We start from the raw sequence: 26,376 nt of genomic DNA, 5'->3' as shown, positions 1-26,376 counted from the left end.
CACCAGCTTTGTCAGTAGGAATGGGCCAAAATTCACCCAACTTATTGTGGGAAGCATGTGGAAGGCTACCCAAAACGTTTGATCGAAGTTAAACAATTTTAAGGCAATCTTACACTCAATTAGTATTTGGTATGTAAACTTCTGACCCACTGGGAATGTGATGAAAGAAGTAAAAGCTGAAATAAATCATTCTCTCTCCTATTGTTCTGACATTTCACATTCTTAAAATAAAGTGGTGATCCTAACTGACCTAAGACAGGGAATTTTTACTAGGATTAAATGTCAGGAACTGTAAAACTGAGTTTAAATGTATTTGGCTAAGGTGTATGTAAACTTCTGACTTCAACTGTATGTAAATGTGATATTGTGATACATTTGCAAAATGTTCTAAAAATCGATTAAAAAAAAAAAATCATCATGGCGTAGGTTGAGGGTGATAAAACAATTTTATTCATTTTAGAATAGGGCTGTAACATTACAAAATGTTGAAAAAGTGAAGGGGTCTGAATACTTTCCGAATGCACTGTAATGTCACTTCCTGTTTCCCCCATGCAGCTGACCCAGAAGGAGTCGCTGGTGACGTTGCTAGACAACCGGACATGGGCCAAGCAGGGCATAGCTGAGGGGTTTGACTACATCGGCAACTCCCAGGCCTGGAATCACCCCCAGGTCAACGTCTTTGTCACCCTTGTCCTCTTCATCGTCATGAAGGTAGGCACACCATCATCATCCACTTTGTTCTCATCTCTCCTCTTCTTTATAATCACCAGTTCTTTTTTAAATTCCCTATTACTTTACTCCCTCCCTACTACATGTGGCGTGTCTCAATAGTCTGAAGTAACGTCCTTCCCACTGACATGACAGGTGAAGGTAATATGACAGGATCCTGTCCAGTCATTTTAACGGAAGGAGTGGAGGCTGTTGTGGAGTATTGAGTCCCAGCCCAGTGTTGTATGAGGGCTAGGCTTATGGCGTATTGAAACCCAGCCCAGTGTATTGAGGGCAGGTGAAGCAGCACGTTATTACCTTGTTGGGATTTGATTAGGTTTTTATGTAACCTTTGTTTATCCAGGTTCTTCCATCTACCATCTCAAATGAAATGTCCCCTTTTTAAAAGAGAACCGCAGAACTGCTGTTGTAAATCTTGTTTGCTCGCTGCGTCGTGTGTATGTGAGAGAGAGAGGAAATAGGCTGTGTGTCGAGTAAGCCAAGTGTGTAATGCAGTTAAAGTCCCTGGATAGCGAGGAACCACAGAGGGATGGAGAGAGACAAAAGTGTGTGGGTGTGGAGAGGGACTGCGGGGAGTGCTAGAGCAGTAAAGTTATATAAGCGTTAGATATTGAGTGTGATGATCTTGCTGTAATAAAAGAGAAATACTCTATACACTCTCTTTCTCTCCTTTGGTTTCTTGCTCATCCTAGCTCTCTTTTTTTGCCTTTTGTCCCTCTCCCAAAATCAGAAAAGAAAACGTCATTATACTTTGTGGAACAGTGAGACCAATCTACTCTATATTAATCTGCTACACTCAAACCAATTCTCTTTCTCTCTCTCCACTTCACCCCTGTCCCTCATCCTGTCTTTCATTGATGGTGTGTGTCCATCTTGTCCTCTCCATCCTCTTCTTTCTCATCCTGAAATCAGACACCTTTACTGTCCCCCCTCTGACGGTGCTGCCCCCCCCGGACCCCCCCCCCCCCCCCCGTTCCTTCAACGTCACTCCCAAGGGTGTAACTTGGTCATCCTAACTTTGTGTGTGTGTGTGTGTGTGTGTGTGTGTGTGTGTGGCCCGCTACTGTATATGGGACAGTATTTCTGCTCCATTTTTTGACGCTGTCACTAACTTTGTGTGTGTGCCCACTGTCCTCAATAGAGGGAGTATTTTTGGCCTTACTTGCATACGTAGTCAACTTCACATAGTTGCTGTCTTACAGAACTTAGACGCACACACACTAACTCGGTCACACACAAAGTGTCTGCTGGGATGATGTTTAATTTCATTGTGTAATTTAAATAACTCAGAATGGTAGTTTCTCCCTCGCTATGCAAATGGCCCAAGCTTTTATTAGACAGACAGACGTTCAATGGATAGATTTTCTCCTCTATATGATATTACTCATAGGCTGCCTTTTCTATAGCAGACTGACCGTTTTTAGCTAGCACACTGCATTAAGACAGCTTTTTGACCCCTATAGTCCTTCTCCAGCCCTCTGTTGGAGGGTGGTGGCAGCCCAGTAATTGGAGTGGGAATAGGAGTAGGGCCCTTGGAGGCCCCTAGGGGGCCAGGCGATAGACTGTCCTCTGGTTCTGACACACACATACCCTTTTGATGACTGACACATTAAATAGAGTATAAATGTCCCTGCTACTGCGTCAGAACTTTTCCCCTTGACCCCGCTTTCCTCCCCATCCCTCTCCCTCCTCTTTCTCCTTCTCTCTTTCTGTCAGTCATTTCCCCCTCTTTTTTTATTCTGCTACGTCTATTTCTTTTTTCCGTCCATCTCCTCTACTCCCTCGGCTCTCTTCCTCGTTCCCTTCCTTATCTCTTCAGTCCGGTTTTCCCCTCCTTTATCTCCCTCTCTCACATCTAGCACTCCCACCCCTCTCTGTGGGATAAAATGAACTGTCAATGACGGTTCAGCTGACGTCTTGTTCACATACGGTATGGGAATGCTGGAGCAGGTGTGAGCCCTCAGGAAGAAGTGTGTGTGTTCTCCAGCTCTGCCTGGCTCCCTATATAAACCGCTCCATTACCATAGAAACCTCCATCTCGCTTTTACAGGAGATATAACTTTAGCTGTGGCCCTGTGTGGGGTTTACTTTTACTGTGTGTCTGTGCTTTTGCCTGAGAAAGAGCGCAAGATAAATGACAGGAGAACAGCGTTAGAGACCTGGAGGAAGCAAGAGTCAAAAGAAACTAGGAAAAGTGACGTATGAAGGAGGAATAGGGGAGGACTATAGCTGCTATGCGGTAGACTGTTACAGGAAGGATGTTGATAGGGTGGATGTTACAGTAGGATGTTGATGGCGTAGATGTTTCTGTTGTTTTGCAATGATTGCATCAGCTATTTTATGACCACCTTCTGCGGTAATTCTGTAAAGGTTATTGGTTCTGGCACAGAAGGTCAGCATTCAGGGATTCTGTGACTTGGGATAACGTTGTGTGTTTGCGTGTGTGTGATTGTGCGTGTTTGGTAGTTGAAGTCCCCTCTTGCAGCATCCCAAGGTTCCCCTGGTCTGAAAGTCATATCTGAGGTATAGTAGGTGATATTCTACAGTGCTTGGAGGCCATGATGATACAGTAATAATGAAGCTGTATGTCTGCTCATACCTGCGTGAGTCAGCAAGAGCATCACTTAGGCAACTCCGTGACAGGAAGGAAAGAACCCAGGGTGACTGTCACTGGGCAGGAAGTCAACTTCACCACTGCCAGTCACCATGGGAATAGCTGCCCTGCCTGCTGTCCTAGTAACTGCCGCTGAAGGGGAAGTGATGTCATTACACGCTGCCAACATTATTTGCATCTAACCTGTGTGTGTGTGTGTGTGTGCGCCCGCCCGCCCGCGTGTGTGTGTGCGCCCGCGTGTGTTCCTGTAAGACAGAGGGGACTAATTACTAGAGAAGTAGAGCTTACCACGTCCAAATAATAATTTTATATCAAACACTGCAGTCGACAGAAACCAAGCCAGGTCTCCTCTCTTCTCATTAGAGACGAGAGAGAGAGGAACGTGGGGCTAGAGAGGAACGTGGGGCTAGGGAGGAACGGGGGGCTAGGGAGCAACGGGGGGCTAGAGAGGAACGGGGGGCTAGGGAGCAACGGGGGGCTAGGGAGCAACGTGGGGCTAGAGAGGAACGGGGGGCTAGAGAGGAACGTGGGGCTAGAGAGGAACGTGGGGCTAGAGAGGAACGTGGGGCTAGGGAGAAGCATGGGGCTAGGGAGAAGCATGGGGCTAGGGAGGAACGTGGGGCTAGGGAGCAACGTGGGGCTAGAGAGGAACGTGGGGCTAAGGAGCAACGTGGGGCTAAGGAGCAACGTGGGGCTAGAGAGGAACGTGGGGCTAGGGAGCAACGTGGGGCTAGAGAAGAACGTGGGGCTAGGGAGGAACGTGGGGCTAGGGAGGAACGTTCACACACTCACAGACTCTCTTTATTTTGTAAAAATGTTTTGCTCTACCATTCTCTACACACACACACACACACACTCTGTTCATACCTCTATAATAACCTTAAGCCAATGTTATGAGTTTCCAAGTTCCTTAAACCCCTCTCCCTTGTTGAGGTTTGCCTAGCCAGACCATGTGTTTTCATGGAGCACCTTTTGGAGAAGTTACTTTGGCGTTTTTGCCAACTGTTGATCAGAACATTTTCCATCATGGTGCATGGTAATTCAAATCAAATTGTATTTGTCACATGCGCCAAATACAACAGGTGTTAACAATCACTCAATGGTGCAGAGCTAAGAGCCCAATGAACAAAGTTGGGTCTCAGCTTTTATTGAAAAGTACAACCTCCTTATCTATTGCACCGTTAGCAGATGTGTGGAAACAATGGGTGGGTACATGGTGCAAAGAGACGATAATCACTAGTTTCATAACTATCTGTTGACACCAGGTATAGTCTGAATGATTAGATCATGATACTGCTAATCATGCTCTGTTCTCCTCAGCACGTTTCCATTGGGATCCTGTAGATACTTAGTAACAGGATGTCACATACTGTGGTTTCACCCAGTCTTATGACTAGAACAGACAAGGAAGGGGTCTGTATCAACAGAGAAACACAGAATAGTTTGTAGTTTTCCACCACACAATTTTTTGGGCCTTACTCTGACACCGCCTAGTATATAGCTCCTGGATGGCAGGAAGCTTGACTGCAGGGATGTACTGGGCTGTATGCACTCCCCTCTATAGTGCCTTATGGTCAGATGCCGAGCAGTTGCCATACAATGCGGTAATGCTACCGGTCAGGATGCTCTCTGGTGCAGCTGTGGAACTTTTTGAAGATCTGGGGATCCATGCCAAATGGATTTTGGCTGGTTACCTTTGCTTTCTTCGGCACAGGGACTATGATGGCCTGCTTGAAACATGTAGGTATTATACTCGGGCAGGGAGACGTTGAAAATGTCAGTGAAGACACTTGCCAGTTGGTCCCCACTTGCTCTGAGAACACTTCCTGCTAATCCGTCTGGCTCCGCAGCTTTGTGAATGTTGACCTGTTTAAAGGTCTTGCTTGCATCGGCTACGGAGAGCGTGATCACACAGTCGTCTGGAACAGCTGGTGCTCTCAAGCATGCTTCAGTGTTGCTTGCCTCGAAGCGAGCATAAAAGGCATTTAGCCCGTCTGGTAGGATTGCGTCACTGGGCAGCTCGCGGCTGTGTTTCCCTTTTATAGTGCGTAATATTTAGCAAAATCTGCCACATCCGTCGAGTGTCAGAGCCGGTGTAGTAGGATTCAATCTTAGTCCTGTATTGAATCTTTTCCTGTTTGATGGTTCATCTGAGGTCATAGCGGGATTTCTTATAATCATCTAGATTAGCTCGGTGCGGATGTTGCCTGTAATCCATTGCTTCTGGTTGGGATATGTATGTACAGTCACTGAGGGGACAACGTCATCGACGCACTTATTGATGAATCCCTTGACTGAGTTGGTACCCACCTCAATGCCATTGGATGAATCACGGAACATTTTCCAGTCTGGGCTAGCAAAACAGTCCTGTAGCGTAGCATCCGCGTCATATTACCACTTCCGTATTGAGCGAGTCACTGCTACTTCCTGCTTTAGTTTTTGCTCGTAAGCAGGAATCAGTAGGGTAGAATTATGGTCAGATTTGCAAAATGGAGGGCGAGGTTGAGTACTTCCAGCTTTAGTTTTTGCTTGTAAGCCGGAATCAGGAGGATAGAATTATGGTCAGATTTGCCAAATGGAGAGCGAGGGAGAGTACTTCCAGCTTTAGTTTTTGCTTGTAAGCAGGAATCAGGAGGATAGAATTATGGTCAGATTTGCCAAATGGAGGGCAAGGGAGAGCTTTGTATGCATCTGTGTGTGTGGAGTAAATGTGGTCTAGAGTATTTTTTTCCTCTGGTTGAACATGTGTCAGGCTGGTAGAAATGAGGTAAAACAGATTTAAGTTTGCCTGCATTAAAGTCCGTGGCCACTAGGTGCGCCGCTTCTGGATGAGCATTTTCTTGTTTGCTTATGGCCTTATACAGCTCGTTGAGTGCCATCTTGGTGCCAGCATCGGTTTGTGGTGGTAAATAGATGGCTATGAAAAATATAGATGAAAACTCTCTTGGTAGATAGTATGGTCTACAGCTTATCATGAGGTACCCTACCTCAGGACTTCCTTAATATTAGACATCGCTCACCAGCTGTTATTGATAAACACACCACCACCCCTCGTCTTACTGGACGTGGCTGTTCTGTCCTGCAACTGCAGAGAAAACCCGGCCAACTGTATATTATCTGTGTAGTCGTTCAGCCACGAGTCGGTGAAACATAAGATATTAAAGTTTTTAATGTCCCGTTTGTCGGATAGTCTGGAACGGATCTCATCCATTTGTTTTTTCTGTTCTGATATCCAGAAGCTTTTTTCGGTCATATTAGATGGTAGCATCCGCATTATGTACAAAGTAAGTTACAAACATTGCAAAAAAACACACAAAATAGCACAATTGGTTTGGAGCCTGTAAAACGGCGGCCATCAACTCTGTCTCCTTTTATTTATATATACAGCTCTGGAAAAAATTAAGAGACCACTGCAAAATTATGGTTTTACTATTTATAGGTAGAGTTGAAGTCAGAAGTGTACATAACACCGTAGCCAAATACATTTAAAGTCCGTTTTTCACAATTCCTGACATTTAATTCCAGTAAAAATTCCCCGTCTTAGGTCAGTTAGGATCACCACTTTTTATTTTAAGAATGTGAAATGTCAGAATAATAGTAGAGAATTATTTATTTCAGCTTTTACTTATTTCATCACATTCCCAGTGTGTCAGACGTTTACATACACTCAATTAGTATTTGGTAGCATTGCCTTTAAATTGTTTAACTTGGGTCAAACGTTTCAGGTAGCCTTCCACAAGCTTACCACAATAAGTTGGGTGAATTTTGGCCCATTCCTCCTGACAGAGCTGGTGTAACTGAGTCAAGTTTGTAGGCCTCCTTGCTCGCACATGCTTTTTCAGTTCTGCCCACAAATTTTCTATAGGATTGAATTCATGGCTTTGTGATGGCTACTGCAATACCTTGACTTTGTTGTCCTTAAGCCATTTTGCCACAACTTTGGAAGTATGCTTGGGGTCATTGTCCATTTGGGAGACCCATTTGCGACCAAGCATTAACTTCTTGACTGATTTCTTGAGATGTTGCTTCAATATATCTACATAAATCTCTTTCCTCATGATGCCATCTATTTTGTGAGGTGCACCAGTCCCTCCTGCAGCAAAGCACCCCTACAACATGATGCTGCCAGCCCCGTCCTTCACGGTTGGGATGGTGTTCGTCGGCTTGCAAGCCTCCCCCTTTTTCCTCCAAACATAATAATGGTCATTATGGCCTAACAGTTCTATTTTTGTTTCATCAGACCGGAGGACATTTCTCCAAGAAGTACGATCTTTGTCCCCATGTGCAGTTGCAAACTGTAGTCTGGCATTTTTATGGCGGTTTTGGAGCAGTGGCTTTTTCCTTGCTGAACGGCCTTTCAGGTTATGTCGATATAGGCCTCGTTTTTACTGTGGATGTAGATACTTTTGTACCTGTTTCCTTCAGCATCTTCACAAGGTCCTTTGCTGTTGTTCTGGGATTGATTTGCACTTTTCGCACCAAAGTACGTTCATCTCTAGGAGACAGAACTCCTTCCTGAGTTGTATGACGGCTGCGTGGTCCCATGGTGTTTATACTTGCGTACTATTGTTTGTATAGATGAACGTGGTACCTTCAGGCATTTGGAATTGCTCCCAAGGATGAACCAGACTTGTGGAGGTCTACAATTTTTTTCTGAGGTCTTAGCTGATTTCTTTTGATTTTCCCATGATGTCAAGCAAAGAGGCATTGGGTTTGAAGGTAGGTCTTGAAATACATCCACAGGTACACCTCCAATTGACTCAAATTATGTCAATTAGCCTATCAGAAGCTTCTAAAGCCATGACATCATTTTCTGGAATTTTCCAAGCTGTTTAAAGGCTCAGTCAACTTAGTGTATTGTAACTTCTGAACCACTGGAATTGTGATACAGTGAATTATAAGTGAAATAATCTGTCTGTAAACAATTGTTGGAAAAGTGACTTGTCATGCACAAAGTAGATGTCCTAACCTACTTGCCAGAACTATAGTCTGTTAACAAGAAATGTGTGGAGTGGTTGAAAAACGAGTTTTAATGACACCAACCTAAGTGTATATAAACTTCCGACTTCAACTGTATGTGTTTGGGTAAAAAAAAAATAATAATTCTTCTATAAACTACTAACAACATTTCTCCCAAATTCCAAATAAAAATATTGTCATGTAGAGCATTTATTTGCAGAAAATGACAACGGGTCAAAATATCAAAAAAGATGCGTTGTTGTCAGACCTCGAAAAATGCAAAGAAAATAAGTTCATATTCATTTTTAAACAACACAATACTAATGTTATAACTTAGGAAGAGTTCAGAAATCAATATTTGGTGGAATAACCCTGATTTTTCAATCACAGCTTTCTTGTGTCTAGACATGCTCTCCACCAGTCTTTCACATTGGTGTTGGGTGACTCTATGCCAGTCCTGGCGCAAAAATTCAAGCAGCTCAGCTTTGTTTGATGGCTTGTGACCATCCGTCTCACATTCCAGAGGTTTTCAATGGGGTTCAGGTCTGGAGATTGGCCTGGCCATGACAGGGTCTTGATATGGTGGTCCTCCACCCACACCTTGATTGACCTGGCTGTGTGGCACTGAGCATTGTCCTGCTGGAAAAACCAATCTTCAGAGTTGGGTAACATTATCAGAGCAGAAGGAAGCAAGTTTTCTTCCAGGACAACCTTGTACGTGGCTTGATTCATGTGTCCTTCACAAAGACAAATCTGCCCGATTCCAGCCTTGCTGAAGCACCCCCAGATCATCACCGATCCTCCACCAAATTTCACAGTGGATGCGAGACCTAGAGAGGCCTACAAGCCACAGTGTCTCGCACCCACTGTGAAATTTGGTGGAGGATCGGTGGAAATACTATGAAATAACACATATGGAATCATGTAGTAATGTAAGGGCTGTCGTTCTCCTCTTCCTCAGATGAGGAGAGGAGAGAAGGATCAGTGGACCAATACGCAGCATTCGGGAAATAAGCCATCATTTATTTGAACACGATGGCAACACGAAACAAAACACTTTCAAATTTACAAAACAAGAAAACGACGTAGACGAAACCTGAACATAAACTTACATAACTAAACGTAAAACTCACGGACAGGAAACAGACTACATCAAAATAAACGAACAGCCAAACAGTCCCGTATGGTACATACATTCGACGACACAGGAGACAATCACCCACAAACAAACAGTGAGAACACCCTACCTAAATATGACTCTTAATTAGAGGAAAACGCAAAACACCTGCCTCTAATTAAGAGCCATACCAGGCAACCAAAACCAACATAGAAACAGAAAACATAGACTGCCCACCCAAAACACACGCCCTGACCATAAACACATACAAAAACAACAGAAAACAGGTCAGGAACGTTACAAGTAACTTAGTGTTCAACAAATCAAAATCTATTTTATATTTGAGGTTCTTCAAAGTAGCCACCCATCAAGGCAAAAGGTGGCTTACTTAGAAGAATCTCGAATATAAAATATATTGTGATTTGTTGAACACTTTTTTTTAGTTACTACATGATTTGATATGTGTTATTTCATAGTTTTGTTGTCTTCACTATTATTCTACAATGTAGAAAATAGGCAAAGTAAAGAAAAACACTTGAATGAGTAGGTGTGTCCAAACTTTTGACTGGTACTGTATATAATTAACATCATAATAGTAATTAGGTCAGGCTATTACGTGTGTGTGTCGTGTAAAATGGCAGCCCGCCACTCACATTCTTCTCTGCCATGCTCCATTTTCAATCAATGACTCCTGGCGTGTGTATTTGTGCCATGACACATATACGCGTGTGACGCAGTAATCCCCAATGACATTCACAGGTGTTTGTATGACGCAGTAATCCCCAGTAGCATTCACAGGTGTGTGTGTGTGTGAGTGACGCAGAAATCCCCAGTGTGTGTGTGTGTGTGTGTGTGTGTGTGTGTGTGTGAAAGCAGCGTAGGGTGTAGAGTTACTGACAAAGATCCATTAGATCACACTGGCAGCTGGGCTTAGTTACTGCTAACTAGAGAGAGAGGGAGGGAGAAAGAGGGAGAGAAATAAAGAAGGAAAGATGGGATGGGGAAATGGAGAAGGAGAGAGGGAGATTAGTGTAATTAAGAGGTCTATTTAAAGCTCTTTTCGGCTTGTGTGAAAGTTTTGTAGGGGTCTTTGCATGTGTGGGTATGTGGCTATTGGAAAGGTGTGCGTGTTGCTAGTTTGACATGCAGTGTATTTGTACAGTGTGTGTGTGAGTCACTGGTGACTGGGCTTGGTCAGTATCCAGATTTTCATACAGTCATACCGTTCCTCTGCCATACCGATATTTATGGTATTACCGGCATAGCACACAATGGGACGTTAAAAACACACAAAAAGCCCATTGGGCGTCTATTACCAGAATGCTAACAAAATTAGCACAAGTAATAGCAAAATCACATTGACGCTATTAGCAAAATGCTAACGACCGAAAACGAACAAACTAATTGCAAAGACAGGCAAATACAAGGGTAACTTCATCACCTCATGTGTGCCACACGACAGAGACTCGCTGATACATATAGAACGCTACCGCTCTCTCCCTTTGTGCTATTTAGAAACAAACATGCGACTGGCTCAATTGTTCTGGAGAGCTATGGTTAGCTTCATAATGTGACAGGTGAAATGAAGAACCCAATCTGCTTTATCTCCCAACGTATTACACATGTAGCTACAAATATTCAAATGTATTGAAAAACTTAAAAGAAAAACCATCCCGTTGCTTTTTCCATATTATACGGTATTTGGCCCAAGCCTAGCACCGGTAACATTCTCCTCTAATTACCCATCTCTTTCGTCATCGGCGGCGGCTGCATCCTCCAATCAGCTTGCTCTGCTCATTACCCATCAAATTAAGTCAGTGTGTGACAGTTCAATCTCACCCCGATGGGGATCTGTGTTAGCCAGTTAACGTTTGGGAAGAGATGAGCCTATCACAATGGAGTATTTTCTGTCATAGTACAGAATAAAAGACAGTACTGATCAGAAGTCAGAGCAGCTGAGTTAAATAGATGATTGTCCTGTTGGCTGACTGAAATGCCACACTGTTCCCTCTGACTCTGAGCCTGTGTATCTGTCTCAGTTCTGGATGTCTGCTCTGGCTACCACCATCCCTGTGCCCTGTGGAGCCTTCATGCCTGTCTTCGTCATTGGTAAGAATTGTGTGCGAATGTGTGTGTTTCAACAATAATGTTAACCCTGCGGATATGCTATTCAGTCTTGTGAGTGTCTGTATACCAATATGTTACTCTCTCATTAACAACTTGTGTGTTTCAACAATAATGTTAACCCTGTGGATATGCTATTCAGTCTTGTGAGTGTCTGTGTACCAATATGTTACTCTCTCATTAACAACTTGTGTGTTTCAACAATAATGTTAACCCTGCGGATATGCTATTCAGTCTTGTGAGTGTCTGTGTAACAATATGTTACTCTCTCATTAACAACTTGTGTGTTTCAACAATAATGTTAACCCTGCGGATATGCTAGTCAGTCTTGTGAGTGTCTGTGTAACAATATGTTACTCTCTCATTAACAATGTGTGTGTGTTCTAGGGGCAGCTTTTGGCCGTCTGGTCGGGGAGAGCATGGCCGCCTGGTTCCCTGATGGCATCCACTCTGATGGCACCATCTACCCCATAGTGCCAGGAGGGTACGCCGTCGTGGGTGAGTTACTGTAGAAACTAGACACAACTAGACACCATTATTGTAACTATTAGGACATAAAAAGCCAGATTCAATAAGGCGCTGCAGTAGTAATTTGAAGCCATTTTTTGTCAGACAAAAACATGTCTGTCCCCTTTGGCAAGATGTCTCTTAATGCTGTTGCTATGAGGGATATTGCTGTTAGCATTGTTGCTGACTGTTGTGTTGATTATGCTGTTGTTCAGTGTTGGGGTTGATGTCATCTGTGTTTTGTGTCTAATGGGTGCTGATGTTGTTCACTCACCTTTAACTCAGCTTTCTCTTTCTCTCGCTCTCTCTGATGAGCCTTCTTTCATCTCAGCATGGCTAGATTTACATTCGTTCTCTCGCTCTCCTTCCTCCCTCCATCATAATGAAGTTAAGAATACTCAACCTTCCCTCTCACTCTCTCCACTCCTCCTTCTTTCTCCCATTCTTTCCATTCATTTATTTTTCTTTATTCAATAACGGTTCAAAAATATTGAACAAGTTTAAAAAGATTTTACTTTTTTATCTTTGAGGTGCTGTCATCTCACCATCCTCCCTCCCTATCATCCCTCCCCCATCTCCCTCCTCACTTTGTTGCTCCAGAAGGTTCAGTATAGAGTTGAGTTGAAGAGAAGTATGATTACACTGATATTGCTTTTACTACTTTAGTCATGTCAATGGACAGTAACCTCAACCTTCATCTGTACCCATTCCCTCCTCTACTCTTCTCCTCCTCCTCTTCCTCTCCCCTCTCCTCCCAGGTGCGGCGGCCCTGTCTGGAGCGGTGACCCACACGGTATCGACGGCGGTCATTGTGTTTGAGCTGACGGGTCAGATCAGCCACATCCTGCCGGTGATGATAGCGGTGATACTGGCCAACGCCGTGGCCCAGTCCCTCCAGCCCTCGCTATATGACTCCATCATCAGGATCAAGAAACTACCTTACCTCCCTGAGCTGGGCTGGGGACACCACGAGTATGTAGGACTACACATCTATCCCCATCTTTCTCCGCTCTTTATTTGTACTTCTATTTATACCCCTTTTTTTCTGTCTTTTTCTCATTCTCTTTAAATCTCTCTTGGGTCCTCTTGCTGGGTTGGGGACTAGTGAGGGGGCTAGTGGTCTCTTGCTGGGTTGGGGACTAGTTTTTATTTATTTATTTATTTTTATTTAACCTTTATTTAACCAGGTAGGCAAATTGAGAACACGTTCTCATTTACAATTGCGACCTGGCCAAGATAAAGCAAAGCAGTTCGACACATACAACAACACATAGTTACACATGGAGTAAAAACAAACATATAGTCAATAATACAGTGAAAAAAAATAAGTCTATATACAATGTGAGCAAGTGAGGTGAGATAAGGGAGGTGAAGGCAAACAGATATATGTATAAATAAATAAAAATATAAAAAGGCCATGGAGGCGAAGTGAGTACAACACAGCAAGTAAAATAAAAACTAAAAAAAACACTGGAATGGTTGGTTTGCATTGGAAGAAAGTGCAAAGTAGAGACAGAAATAATGGGGTGCAAAGGAGCAAAATAAATTAATAAATAAATACAGTAGGTAAAGAGGTAGTTGTTTGGGCTAAATTGTAGATGGGTTATGTACAGGTGCAGTAATCTATGAGCTGCTCTGACAGCTGGTGCTTAAAGCTAGTGAGGGAGATAGGTGTTTCCAGTTTCAGAGATTTTTGTAGTTCGTTCCAGTTAAATGTAAATGTAAATTGGCAGCAGAGAACTGGAAGGAGAGGCGTCCAAAGGAAGAATTGGTTTTGGGGGTGACTAGAGAGATATACCTGCTGGAGCGCGTGCTACAGGTAGGTGCTGCTATGGTGACCAGCGAGCTGAGATAAGGGGGGACTTTACCTAGCAGGGTCTTGTAGATGACCTGGAACCAGTGGGTTTGGCGACGAGTATGAAGCGAGGGCCAGCCAACGAGAGTGTACAGGTCGCAGTGGTGGGTAGTATATGGGGCTTTGGTGACAAAACGGATGGCACTGTGATAGACTGCATCCAATTTATTGAGTAGGGTTTTGGAGGCTATTTTGTAAATGACATCACCGAAGTCGAGGATTGGTAGGATGGTCAGTTTTACAAGGGTATGTTTGGCAGCATGAGTAAAGGATGCTTTGTTGCGGAATAGGAAGCCAATTCTAGATTTGACTTTGGATTGGAGATGTTTGATGTGGGTCTGGAAGGAGAGTTTACAGTCTAACCAGACACCTAGGTATTTGTAGTTGTCCACATATTCTAAGTCAGAGCCGTCCAAAGTAGTGATGTTGGACAGGCGGGCAGGAGCAGGCAGCGATCGGTTGAAGAGCATGCATTTGGTTTTTCTTGTATTTAAGAGCAGTTGGAGGCCACAGAAGGAGAGTTGTATGGCATTGAAGCTCGCCTGGAGGGTTGTTAACACAGTGTCAAAAGAAGGGCCAGAAGTATACAGAATAGTGTCGTCTGCGTAGAGGTGGATCAGAGAATCACCAGCAGCAAGAGCGACATCATTGATGTCGGGGACTAGTGAGGAGTGAGGAGACTAGTGGGTCCTCTTGCTGGGTTGGGGACTAGTGAGGAGACTAGTGGGTCCTCTTGCTGGGTTGGGGGCTAGTGAGGAGACTAGTGGGTCCTCTTGCTGGGTTGGGGACTAGTGAAGGGACTAGTGGGTCCTCTTGCTGGGTTGGGGACTAGTGAGGAGACTAGTGGGTCCTCTTGCTGGGTTGGGGACTAGTGAGGAGACTAGTGGGTCCTCTTGCTGGGTTGGGGACTAGTGAGGAGACTAGTGGGTCCTCTTGCTGGGTTGGGGGCTAGTGAGGAGACTAGTGGGTCCTCTTGCTGGGTTGGGGACTAGTGAGGGGACTAGTGGGTCCTCTTGCTGGGTTGGGGACTAGTGAGGAGACTAGTGGGTCCTCTTGCTGGATTGGGGGCTAGTGGGTCCTCTTGCTGGGTTGGGGACTAGTGAGGAGACTAGTGGGTCCTCTTGCTGGGTTGGGGACTAGTGAGGGGACTAGTGGTTCCTCTTGCTGGATTGGGGACTAGTGATGGTACTAGTGGTTCCTCTTGCTGGATTGGGGACTAGTGATGGTACTAGTGGTTCCTCTTGCTGGATTGGGGACTAGTGATGGTACTAGTGTTTCCTCTTGCTGGGTTGTGGACTATTGAAGGGTGGAGTGAAGGTACTAGTGGGTCCTCTTGCTGGGTTGGGGATTAGTGAAGGGATGTGTGAGATGACTAGTGGTTCCTCTTGCTGGGTTGGGGACTATTGAAGGGAGGAGTGAGATGACTAGTGGTTCCTCTTGCTGGGTTGGGGACTTTTGAAGGGCGGAGTGAGGGAACTAGTGGGTCCTCTTGCTGGGTTGGGGATTAGTGAGGGGACTAGTGGTACATCCTGCTGTGTTTTGGGACTGCTGAAGGGACTAGTGAGGGGACTTGGTGTTCCTCTTGACGTTTTGGGGACTAGTGAAGGGGTGAGTGAGTGGATTAGTGGTTCCTCTTGTTGTAGTACTACTTACTCATTGGGTTGGGGACTAGTGAAGGGAAAAGTGGTTTATTTTGCTGATTTGGGGACTAGTGGTGCCTCTTGCTGGGTTGGGGACTAGTGAAGGGAAAAGTGGTTTATTTTGCTGATTTGGGGACTAGTGGTGCCTCTTGCTGGGTTGTGGACTAGTGAGGTGACTAGTGGTCCTTCTTGCTGTGTTTAGGACTACTGAAGGGACTAGTGAGGGGACAAGTTGGGTTGGTACCTCTTGATGGGTTGGTTCTTCTGTGCCCTCTGTCTCTTTATCGCTCTCTCTCTTCCCTCTTGCTCTCCTTAACACCACCCACTAAGCTTTGATTTCATCAATGGGGGCGGAGCGTATCAGGACTGTGTGTGTGTGTGCGTCATTAGACATCATGTGAGCTAAGTGTAGGTCATATTTTTTTAGTTGTGCTGTTACATAATTTATCCTTTAAATGTATATTACACAGAGTTACAACGTGTAGTTACACAATGTGCAGCAGTGTACACACTGACAGCAGTTGACACAAACACGGCCGCGTAGACCAGTATTCTCAAAGTTGTGAGAATGCCCTGTGACCTCTACTGTCTATCGATCATTAATTAATGGCCTGTTAGAGTACGGCTGACATTCATTATAACCTGTAATACTGAAGCAATGTATCTGTTCTGTTTCTGTTAACCTGTCTAGGACTGGGGTTCCGCTAGCGGCCAATGAAATTCCAGGGCGCCAAATTCAATCAACAGAAATCTCATAATTCAATTTTCTCAAACATACAAGTATTAGACACCATTTTAATGATAAAATTCACGCTAATCCAACCACTGTGTCCAATTTCAAAAAAGCTTTTCAGCGAAAGCAGAACAAATCATTATGTTAGGTCAGCAACTAGTCACAGAAAGCATACAGCGATTTTCCAACCAAAGAGAGGAGTCACAAAAAGCTGAAATATTGATAAAATTAATCACTAACCTTTTGATATTCTTCATCAGATGACACTCCCGGGACATCATGTTACACAATACATGTATGTTTTGTTCGATCAAGTTCATATTTATATCCAAAAACCTCAGTTTAAATTTGGCTTTGCCTCCAAAACATCCCGAGAATTTGCACAGAGCCACGTCAAATCACAGAAATACTCATAATAAACATTGATAAAAGATACAAGTGTTATTCACAGATTTAAAGATATGCTTCTCCTTAATGCAACCGCTGTGTCAGATTTTTTTTAAACTTGACGGAAAAAGCAAACCATGCAATAATCTGAGTACGGCGCTCAGAGACCCATCAAGCCAAAAAAGATATCTGCCATGTTAGAGTCAACATAAGTCAGAAATATCATTAAATATTCACTTACCTTTGATGATCTTCGTCAGAATGCACTCCCAGGAATCCCAGTTCCACAATAAATGTTTGATTTGTTCCATAAAGTTAATAATTTATGTCCAAATACCTCCTTTTGTTAGCGCGTTTGGTTAACAAATCCAAACTCACGACGTGCGTGCAAGTCCAGTGGAAAGTACGGACAAAAAGTCCAAAAAGTTATATTACAGGTCGTAGAAACATGTCAAACTAAGTATAGAATTAATCTTTAGGATGTTTTTAACATAAATCGTCAATAATGTTCCAACCGGAGAATTCCTTTGTCTTCAGAAAAGCAAATGGAATGGGAGCTACCTCTCATGTGAATGCGCGTGACCAGCTCGTGGCTGCTGGCAGACCTCTGACTCATTCCCTTCTCATTCGGCCCCACTTCAGTCGAAGCATCAGACAAGGTTCTAAAGACTGTTGACATCTAATGGAAGCCTTAGGAAGTGCAACATGACCCATATCTCACTGTGTATTCGATAAGCGATGAGTTGAAAAACTACAAACCTCAGATTTCCCACTTCCTGGTTGGATTTATTCTCAGGTTTTTGCCTGCCATATGAGTTCTGTTATACTCACAGACAGCATTCAAACAGTTTTAGAAACGTCAGAGTGTTTTCTATCCAAATCTACTAATTGTAACGACAGCCTTCCTCCTCTTCGTCTGAAGAGGAGGTGTAGCAGGGATCGGACCAAGACGCAGCGTAGTTCGTGTTCAACATGTTTAATAAAAGACGATAAACGTGAACACTATACAAATACAAAATAACAAACGTGGCAAAACCGAAACAGTCCTATCTGGTGCAGAGAACACAAAGACAGAAGACAACCACCCACAAACCCCAACACAAAACAAGCTACCTAAATATGGTTCCCAATCAGAGACAATGACAAACACCTGCCTCTGATTGAGAACCATATTAGGCCAAACAACAAACACAACATAGAAACACAACATATAGATAACCCACCCAACTCATGCCCTGACCACACTAAAACAAAGACAAAACCAAAAGAACTATGGTCAGAACGTGACACTAATGATATGCATATATTAGCAACTGGGACTGAGTAGCAGGCCGTTTACTCTGGACACGCTTTTCATCCAAACGTGAAAATGCTGCCCCCTATCCATAAGAAGTTAACTAATGGCTAGCCACCCACACTCTCTAATGACCACACCTCTTAAGCCTCGTTTCCATTGGTACTTTGAAGTCAACCCGAGTTGGGCTGACCTTGGTGGGCTTGCTTGAATTGGGTTTCCACTTTCTCCAGAAATGTTGCTAGGTAACCATGACTGTGCAGCTGGCTTCGCTAATATTGCTAGCTAGCTACCCTCACCATGCTGTAACTAAACTTACCCCATACTCCTGCCACTGTCAACCAGACAGAGCCATGTATTTAGCAAAGATTGTTGCTAAAGTTAGCCAGCTAGCTAAACGGTTAGCGTCATGGCTAGCATAACAGGCTAGCTAGCTAGCTTAATTCCTACCTTGCTTGCCATGTCATTGGCTATTAGCTAACTAGATATCAAACCTGTCATCTGGTTTGGTTGGTTATGATGTGGCTAGCTAAAATTCCTGCTAGCTAACTAGCATATTTCAAGTCTGGGGGTTTTAGGCTGTATATGCACTTTGTGACACCTGCTGATGTTAAAAGGGCTTTATACATCAATTTGATTGATTTGCTAGTTAACGTTTGGTAGCAAACATTCGAGGGCTGACTATTCTCATAAGTTTGTGTAGTGCAAAATTGACTGAAGGATCCAGCTATGGTGGTAATTCTTGTCATATCTGACTACTGCAGTACTGCTTATCCATGTGCTCGCTAACAGCAACCAGCCCAGGGGCGCTAGCTGGTGGTTGCATAGTAACGGCGTCACCGGCCCAAATTTTAATCGAGCTGGCACCAGTTGTTAAAATGGTCTGAGCCGGCCCGGGTTTCCCCAGACCCAGCTTGAATTTCAGAATTACATTCGAACCAACTCAAATTTGGCCCTACTTTTAAGTGCCAGTGGAAACGGGCATTAGTCTGAACACTGGAAAAATCTACCTGGGAGAGAGGTGTTTTTACAAAACCTAAAACCATTCTGTGATTTTATAAAATGATGGTAAAAATGTGTGTGTGCTGTTGCTGGTGGAGGGCTAAAGAGCAGAAAATGGGTGTAATGATGCATAAGGCTTCTCTCTCTCTGTCTCTATCTGTCTCGAGCACGAAGTACATTTGAGGCAGGGAGTAGGATGAAAGAGTGCAGGAAGTGTGGCCCCCAAGCTGTTTGTGCTCCTATTAATTCTGGTACCCATCCCACCTCCCCCACAAACAGCCATAGGAATGGGAAACACACTTATTCACACTTTTCCATGGGAAACACACTTATTCACATACACACACATTGAGAAAATCAAAGCTTCATGTTGGGGCATGAATCCCCTTTTGGCAAATCCATCTCCAGAGTGGTATTTCATTTCCAGCTACATAAATATATGAGAGAGAGACTAGAAATGGACCACAACTAAGCCCAAAAAGAGATTGTATTTGATTAATTTCATACCTTGATCACATATTAATTGTTTGAATTCGTGGGAATAGTTGGTGAACAGAATTCCTGAATGAAACACATTTTTGTGATGGTTTTAGTCCGCGGGACTAAAACCCCCCTGGGGGGTTTAAAGCTACAGAAGGGGTTATTGTATTGGTGTACAGAAACGGGGCAGTACAGGTATATGGGTTTTAGATCTTATAGAAGGTTGGCCTGCGTCTGTGTTGGTACAGGCAGGACTTTGCAGCGGAAACTAGTGCTGCTGTCGTGTTGGAGGTTGGCAGGCTCAGCCTGTCTGGCAGGAAGAAAGGAAGAAAACCTGTCTAGGGTACAGTTTGGCCAGGGTAGAACCACAAATATGCTGAGGCAGGACCTTCTCTCTCTGACTCAGTCACCTCCTATACAGTACGACTATAATGGATGCAACCTCACCTCTGTAGCTATAAGTCCAGGACTGACTAGGATGTAGTTTCAAAGTCACATCTGAAAGGACAGAGGAATTGACAGATACATATATATTTCTTTAGGCTTAACTATTCACTCCCATGTTCTAATAGTTGTCACTGACTGACTGTATGGGTGGTGCTAATACACCCTCCCTCTCTTACACTCCTCTCCTTGTCATCCCTCAGTTTTTTTGTTTTTTTAACCTTTATTTAACTAAGCAAGTCAGTTTAGAACTAATTCTTATTTACAATGACGGCCTACCAAAAGGCAAAAGGCCTTCTGCGGAGACGGGAGCTGGGGTAAAAAAAAAATATGTAGGACAAAACACACATCACTACAAGAGACAAAACTACATAAAGATAGACCTAAGACGACAACACAGCATGGCAGCAATACATGGCATGGTAACAACACAACATGACAACAACATGGTAGCAACACAACATGGCACCAGCACAACATGGTATCAGCACAAAACATGGTACAAACATTATTGGGCACAGACAACAGCACAAAGGGTAAAAAGGTAGAGACAACAATACGTCACGCGAAGCAGCCACAAGTGTCAGTAAGAGTGTCCATGATTGAGTCTTTGAATGAAGACATGGAGATAAAACTGTCTAGTCTTGTGTGTTTGTTGCAACTCGTTCCAGTCACTAGCTGCAGCAAACTGAAAAGACAAGCGGCCCAGGGATGTGTGTGCTTTGGGGACCTTTAACAGAATGTGACTGGCAGAACGGGTGTTGTATGTGGAGGATGAGGGCTGCAGTAGGTATCTCAGATAGGGGGGAATGAGGCCTAAGAGGTTTTATAAATAAGCATCAACCAGTGGGTAAACAGAGATGACCAGTTTACAGAGGAGTATAGCGTGCAGTGATGTGTCCTAAAAGGAGCATTGGTGGCAAATCTGATGGCTGAATGGTAAAGAACATCTAGCCGCTCAAGAGCACCCTTACCTGCTGATCTATAAATTACGTCTCCGTAATCTAGCATGGGTAGAATGGTCATCTGAATCAAGGTTAGTTTGGCAGCTGGGGTGAAAGCGGAGCGATTACGATAGAGGAAACCAAGTGTAGATTTAACTTTAACCTGCAGCTTGGATATGTGCTAGGAGAAGGACAGTGCACCGTCTAGCCATACTCCCAAGTACTGGTATGAGGTGACTGCCTCAAGCTCTAAACCCTCAGAGGTAGTAATCACACCGGTAGGGAGAGGGGCATTCTTCTTACCAAACCACATGACCTTGGTTTTGGAGGTGTTCCGAACAAGGGTGAGGACAGAAAAAGCTTGTTGGACACTAAGAAAGCTTTGTTGTAGAGCGTTTAACACAAACTCCGGGGAGGCCCCAGCTGAGTATTAGACAGTAACATCTGCATAAACACTATTCAGACCCCTTGACTTCTTCAACATATTTTTACGTTACAGCCGTATTCTGAAATTGATTCAAAAAAACGTATTTCCATAAGTATTCAGACCCATTGCTATGAGACTCGAAACTGAGCTCAAGAGCATCCTGTTTCCATTGATCATCCTTGATGTTTCTACAACTTGATTAGAGTCCACCTGTGGTAAATTCAATTGATTCGACATGACTTGGAAAGGCACACACCTGTCTATATAAGGTCCCACAGTTGACAGTGCATGTCAGAGTAAAAACCCAGCCATGAGGTCGAAGAAATTGTCCGTAGTGCTCCGAGACAAGATTGTGTCGAGGCACAGATCTGGGAAAAGGGTACCAAAAAATCTCTGCATCATTGAAGGTTCCCGAGAATACTCCATCATTCTTAAATGGAAGAAGTTTAGAACCACCAAGACTCTTAGAGCTGATCTCCTGGGAGAAGGGCCTTGGTCAGGAAGGTGACCAGGAACCCAATGGTCAGTCTGGCACCTAAAGGACTCTCAGACCATGAGAAACAAGATTCTCTGGTCTGATGAAACCAAGATTGAACTCTTCGGCCGGAATGCCAAGCATCACGTCTGGAGGAAACTTGGCACAATTCCTACGGTGAATCATGGTAGTGGTAGCATCATGATGTGGGGATGAGGCAGGGAGTAGGATGAAAGAGTGCAGGAAGTGTGGCCCCCAAGCTGTTTGTGCTCCTATTAATTCTGGTACCCATCCCACCACCCCCACAAACAGCCATAGGAATGGGAAACACACTTATTCACACTTTTCCATGGGAAACACACTTATTCACATACACACACATTGAGAAAATCAAAGCTTCATGTTGGGGCATGAATCCCCTTTTGGCAAATCCATCTCCAGAGTGGTATTTCATTTCCAGCTACATAAATATATGAGAGAGAGACTAGAAATGGACCACAACTAAGCCCAAAAAGATATTGTATTTGATTAATTTCATACCTTGATCACATATTAATTGTTTGAATTCGTGGGAATAGTTGGTGAACAGAATTCCTGAATGAAACACATTTTTGTGATGGTTTTAGTCCGCGGGACTAAAACCCCCCTGGGGGTTTAAAGCTACAGAAGGGGTTATTGTATTGGTGTACAGAAACGGGGCAGTACAGGTATATGGGTTTTAGATTTTATAGAGGGTTGGCCTGCGTCTGTGTTGGTACAGGCAGGACTTTGCAGCGGAAACTAGTGCTGCTGTCGTGTTGGAGGTTGGCAGGCTCAGCCTGTCTGGCAGGAAGAAAGGAAGAAAACCTGTCTAGGGTACAGTTTGGCCAGGGTAGAACCACAAATATGCTGAGGCAGGACCTTCTCTCTCTGACTCAGTCACCTCCTATACAGTACGACTATAATGGATGCAACCTCACCTCTGTAGCTATAAGTCCAGGACTGACTAGGATGTAGTTCCAAAGTCACATCTGAAAGGACAGAGGAAAAAAAAGATTCTCTGGTCTGATGAAACCAAGATTGAACTCTTCGGCCGGAATGCCAAGCATCACGTCTGGAGGAAACTTGGCACAATTCCTACGGTGAATCATGGTAGTGGTAGCATCATGCTGTGGGGATGATTTTCAGAGGCAGGGACTGGGAGACTAGTCAGAATCGAGGAAATATGAACAGAGCAAAGTACGGAGAGATCCTTGATGAAAACCTGCTCCAGAGCATTCAAGGCCTCAGACTGGGACAAAGGTTCACATTGCAACAGGACAACAACCCTAAGCACACAGCCAAGACAATGCAGGAGTGGCTTCGTGACAAGTCTCTGAATGTCCTTGAGTGCCCAGCCAGAGCCCGGACTTGAACCTGATCGAACATCTCTGGAGAGACCTGAAAATAGCTGTGCAGCAATGCTCCCCATCCAACCTGACAGAACTAGAGAGGATCTGCAGAGAAGAATGGGAGAAATACAGATGTGCCAAACTTGTAGCGTCCTACCCAAGAAGACTCAATTCTGTAATCACTACCAAAGGTGATTTTAACAAAGTAATGAGTAAAGGTTCTGAATACTAATGTAAATGTGATATTTTATTTTTTATAAATTAGCAAAAATGTCTAAAAAACTGATTTTGCTGTGTCCTTATGGGGTGTTGTGTGTAGATTGATGAAGGGGGAAAAACTAGTTAATCAATTTTAAAATAAGGCTGTAACGTAACAACAGTTGGAAAAAGTCAGAGGTCTGAATTGTTTCCAAAGGCACTGTAAATGGATGAGAGAGCTTCCTACTGCCTGAGCTATGTTGTTGATGTAAATTGAGAAGAGCGTGGGGCCTAGGATCGAGCCTTGGGGTACTCCCTTGGAGACAGCAGATGTTTTGCCTTTATACACTGCACTCTTTGAGAGAGGTAGTTAGTAAACCAGGTCAAAGACCCCACAGAGACACCAATACTCCTTAGCCGGGCAACAACAATGGAATGGTCGACCGTATCAAAAGCTTTGGCCAAGTCATTCAAAATATCAGCACAACATTGCTCTCCTATCGTCCTTCAGGAAGTATAATATTCGTGTGGAGGACATCATGATCAGGGATGTGATGTACATCACCCTCAACTGCTGCTACAGAGACCTGCATGATGTACTGCTGGCCGGACACCTCAAGACCCTAGCCCTGCTCGAGTCCAGTGGTGAGACACACAGACACCCACAAACACACACACATTATAGACACCACAGAACATTTTCAGTCAAATAAAAGTTCCCCACACACGTATTCAAGTTATATATTCTTATATTGTATGCCAAGTCTGTTGTAATTGTGCATCGATGCCAAAGCAATTAACTGGGGCAATTATTTTAAACAAACACACACAGCCCCTCATACACACACCTCCTGTTGTGTACACAGATGCCTGGCTGTTCTCAGTTACATCACTCACAATGCAGCAACATGTGTTAGGAGTCCCCTGCAGTCTGCACATTAACTACTGTTCTAAAATACCTCTTCTCCTCTCCTCCATCCCATCTTCCCACTCTGTCTTCCCCCTCCCCTCTCACTCCAATCTCCTGGCCCCATCTCTCAATTTCTCTTCTCTTCCATCATCCCTCTTCTTTTATTCTCATCTGTCTCTCTCCTCTACCTTTCATCCCATCATCTCTGTCCTCTCTTCACCACCTCACTCCCTCCTTACTTTCTCTCTCGTCTCATATTTCTCTCCATCCATGTCTTCCATGCTGCCCCTCACTCCCCTCTCGCTCTTCATCCCCCCCCCCCCCTCAGAGTCGATGATCCTGCTGGGTTCTATTGAGCGTGCCCAGCTCCAGGCCCTCCTGTCCCTACAGCTGGGCCGGCCACGGAGGCTAGAGTACCTGAGAGACCGGGCTACTGCTGAAATGAAGCGCCTGTCGATGATCTCCCACCCGGGCAGCGAGGACGGCTCCCAGAGGGTTAACCAGGAGGTCCGGTTCCAGGTAAGTACAGTTTTGACAAACCACACCAAGCTAGCAGTACACACTACGAAGTAAGTCATGTCTGGAGTCCCCAGTACCACACCAAGCTAACAGTACACACTACGAAGTCAGTCATGTCTGGAGTCCCCAGTACCACACCAAGCTAACAGTACACACTACGAAGTCAGTCATGTCTGGAGTCCCCAGTACCACACCAAGCTAACAGTACACACTACGAAGTCAGTCATGTCTGGAGTCCCCAGTACCACACCAAGCTAACAGTACACACTACGAAGTCAGTCATGTCTGGAGTCCCCAGTACCACACCAAGCTAACAGTACACACTACGAAGTCAGTCATGTCTGGAGTCCCCAGTACCACACCAAGCTAACAGTACACACTACGAAGTCAGTCATGTCTGGAGTCCCCAGTACCACACCAAGCTAACAGTACACACCACGAAGTCAGTCATGTCTGGAGTCCCCAGTACCACACCAAGCTAACAGTACACATTACGAAGTCAGTCATGTCTGGAGTCCCCAGTACCACACCAAACTAACAGTACACACTACGAAGTCAGTCATGTCTGGAGTCCCCAGTACCACACCAAACTAACAGTACACACTACGAAGTCAGTCATGTCTGGAGTCCCCAGTACCACACCAAGCTAACAGTAAAGCTGTGTAAGTTGTTGCTGATCCAAAACCTGAAGACTGGATCAGTGGAGGAGGATAGGATGCCAGGTCAGCACAGAGACTCAGGAGAACCAGAACCATAGTGAATGCTGTAGTATCTGGCTCCATCTGCTTCACTACCAGGTCAGATACTACAGCATACTACAGTTCCATCTGCTTCACTACCAGGTCAGCACAGAGACTCAGGAGAGCCAGAACCATCGTGAATACAGCAGTATTTTGTTCCATCTGCTTCACTACCAGGTCAGCACAGAGACTCAGGAGAGCCAGAACCATCGTGAATACAGTAGTATTTTGTTCCGTCTGCTTCACTACCAGGGCAGCACAGAGACTCAGGAGAACCAGAACCATAGTACTACAGTAGTATTTGTTCCATCTGCTTCACTACCAGGGCAGCACAGAGACTCAGGAGAGCCAGAACCATAGTGAATACAGTAGTATTTTGTTCCATCTGCTTCACTACCAGGTCAGCACAGAGACTCAGGAGAGCCAGAACCATCGTGAATACAGTAGTATTTTGTTCCATCTGCTTCACTACCAGGGCAGCACAGAGACTCAGGAGAACCAGAACCATAGTGAATGCTGTAGTATCTGGCTCCATCTGCTTCACTACCAGGTCAGCACAGAGACTCAGGAGAACCAGAACCATTGTGAATTCTGTAGTATCTGGCTCCATCTGCTTCACTACCAGGTCAGCACAGAGACTCAGGAGAACCAGAACCATCGTGAATGCTGTAGTATCTGGTTCCATCTGCTTCACTACCAGGTCAGCACAGAGACTCAGGAGAACCAGAACCATCGTGAATTCTGTAGTATCTGGCTCCATCTGCTTCACTACCAGGTCAGCACAGAGACTCAGGAGAACCAGAACCATCGTGAATGCTGTAGTATCTGGTTCCATCTGCTTCACTACCAGGTCAGCACAGAGACTCAGGAGAACCAGAACCATCGTGAATGCTGTAGTATCTGGTTCC

The 26,376-nt window shown here is 44.5% G+C and overlaps 1 protein-coding gene across 4 annotated transcripts in view; it reads left to right on the top strand.

Moving 5' to 3' along the window:
• LOC129831823 (chloride channel protein 2-like) overlaps positions 1-26,376 on the top strand; it is a 259,926-nt gene that overhangs the window by 181,600 nt on the left and 51,950 nt on the right. For all 4 annotated transcript variants that reach the window (XM_055895309.1, XM_055895308.1, XM_055895310.1 and 1 more), the window contains 6 exons: positions 556-711; positions 11,459-11,528; positions 11,931-12,041; positions 12,809-13,022; positions 23,811-23,944; positions 24,538-24,728. In XM_055895309.1, coding sequence (XP_055751284.1) covers positions 556-711; positions 11,459-11,528; positions 11,931-12,041; positions 12,809-13,022; positions 23,811-23,944; positions 24,538-24,728 — 876 coding nt within the window. The remainder of the gene's footprint in view (positions 1-555; positions 712-11,458; positions 11,529-11,930; positions 12,042-12,808; positions 13,023-23,810; positions 23,945-24,537; positions 24,729-26,376) is intronic.

Source organism: Salvelinus fontinalis, chromosome 33, assembly GCF_029448725.1.
Source record: "Salvelinus fontinalis isolate EN_2023a chromosome 33, ASM2944872v1, whole genome shotgun sequence".
NCBI classification, from domain to species: domain Eukaryota; kingdom Metazoa; phylum Chordata; class Actinopteri; order Salmoniformes; family Salmonidae; genus Salvelinus; species Salvelinus fontinalis.
The sequence above is the reverse complement of the archived record's forward strand: the minus strand, read 5'-3'. Positions and strand labels throughout refer to the sequence as shown.